This window comes from Notothenia coriiceps, unplaced genomic scaffold, assembly GCF_000735185.1.
Source record: "Notothenia coriiceps isolate Sejong01 unplaced genomic scaffold, NC01 NC01_scaffold00019125, whole genome shotgun sequence".
NCBI classification, from domain to species: Eukaryota; Metazoa; Chordata; class Actinopteri; order Perciformes; family Nototheniidae; genus Notothenia; species Notothenia coriiceps.
In genome coordinates this window covers 1-1,344 of record NW_011351826.1, presented here as the reverse complement: position 1 = coordinate 1,344, position 1,344 = coordinate 1, and the positions used below count along the sequence as shown (strand labels likewise).

At 45.7% G+C, this 1,344-nt stretch overlaps 1 protein-coding gene across 1 annotated transcript; it reads left to right on the top strand.

The window, feature by feature from the left end:
• Window positions 1–192: 192 nt before the first annotated feature.
• Window positions 193–1,246, top strand: tti2 (TELO2 interacting protein 2; the record flags this gene model as incomplete). The annotated part of the gene is made up of 4 exons (XM_010778514.1): window positions 193–407; window positions 497–554; window positions 686–814; window positions 1,154–1,246. Coding segments are annotated over exons 1-4 (378 nt in total), but the record flags the coding sequence as incomplete, so codon positions are not given.
• Between the last annotated feature and the right edge of the window lie 98 nt (window positions 1,247–1,344).

The following is a 1,344-nucleotide window of genomic DNA, read 5'->3' as shown; positions in this document are numbered from 1 at the left end:
GCAAATCTATCCACCTTGGGACCCGTTATCGTTTGTGGGGTCCGTTTCTATCGTTTTGTTACGGCCTCGTGTAAATGAAAGGGCTATACGCAAGAGAAACTATGCGGATCCAACCCGTTTTGTTCTCGTGTAAACGGGGTCTCAGATACTGTATAAAATCTGAAAATAACAAACCATGAAATCAAATGTTAAGTTTTTTCAATCTTTCAGGACCAGCCCTGGACCAGCTCCTCCTCCAGAGCTGGGGCTCGGAGCCTGCAGGAGGCGCTGCTGAGGACAGGGGGCTGGAGGGACTCCCCCCACCTCCTGATGGGGGGCGGGAGTCAGACGAACGAGGGAGAAGAGGAAGGGAAGAACAGAGGAATTCTCGGAAGAATCCTGGACATCCTGCAGCCTCAACTGACCAAGTGAGGATCTGTTACTTAATATTTGCAATATTTGCAAGGTCAAGGAGGGTCCTCATGTGTGTGTGTATATTTGTTTGTTTGCTTTGCAGAGACTTGTGGCATCGCTATGAAGCAGTGAAGCTCGTGTTCGCGTGGACGCTCCTGCAGGTTTGACCTTTGACCTTCATTCAGCCATAATTTGTTTATGCGTTCATAAGTTCAAATGTAGTTTACATCCATGCGCATTGAAAATGTCCCACTCAAGTGTTACATTTTTAACTGTGTTTGTCTGTGTTTAGGTGACTCGTCCCTCTCTCTCCCCTCACCTGTCTCGCCTCCTTCCCCCTTCCCTCCTCCTCACAGACCACTTCAGACAAGAGAACTGCATTCTGGGAGTACGCTGTCTGCATCACATTGTACTCAACACGGTGAGAACACACTCTTATGCACACACACAGTGTGAATACATATATATACCGTATTTAGACTGTATTACTGCTTTCAATAAATGAAAACATTTCAACGTATTGATCACAATAATAATAACAAGTTTCAATACTTTTATTTACTTGTATATTTGGGGGAGATAAAACACTTGGATAATGTGTGCTGCACATTATCTCTACCATACTGCAGCTCTATCTGTTCCTACAGTGGTGACTCTGTTGTGAGTGTAGTTGTGCCGTCACACTGCGTCGGTGTCAGTGGTCTCCAGTCAGTGCAGTACATGTGATGATGATGATGATGATGTTTGTGTTTGTGTTCAGCCTGCTGCTGATCTGCGTCAGTTCAACAGAGCAGAAGTTCTCTACCAGGCGTTATTCAAACATCTGTACTCTACAGACACTGCTGTAATCAAGGTAACACACACACACACACACACACACACACACACACACACACACACACACACACACACACACACACACACACACACACACACACACACACACACACA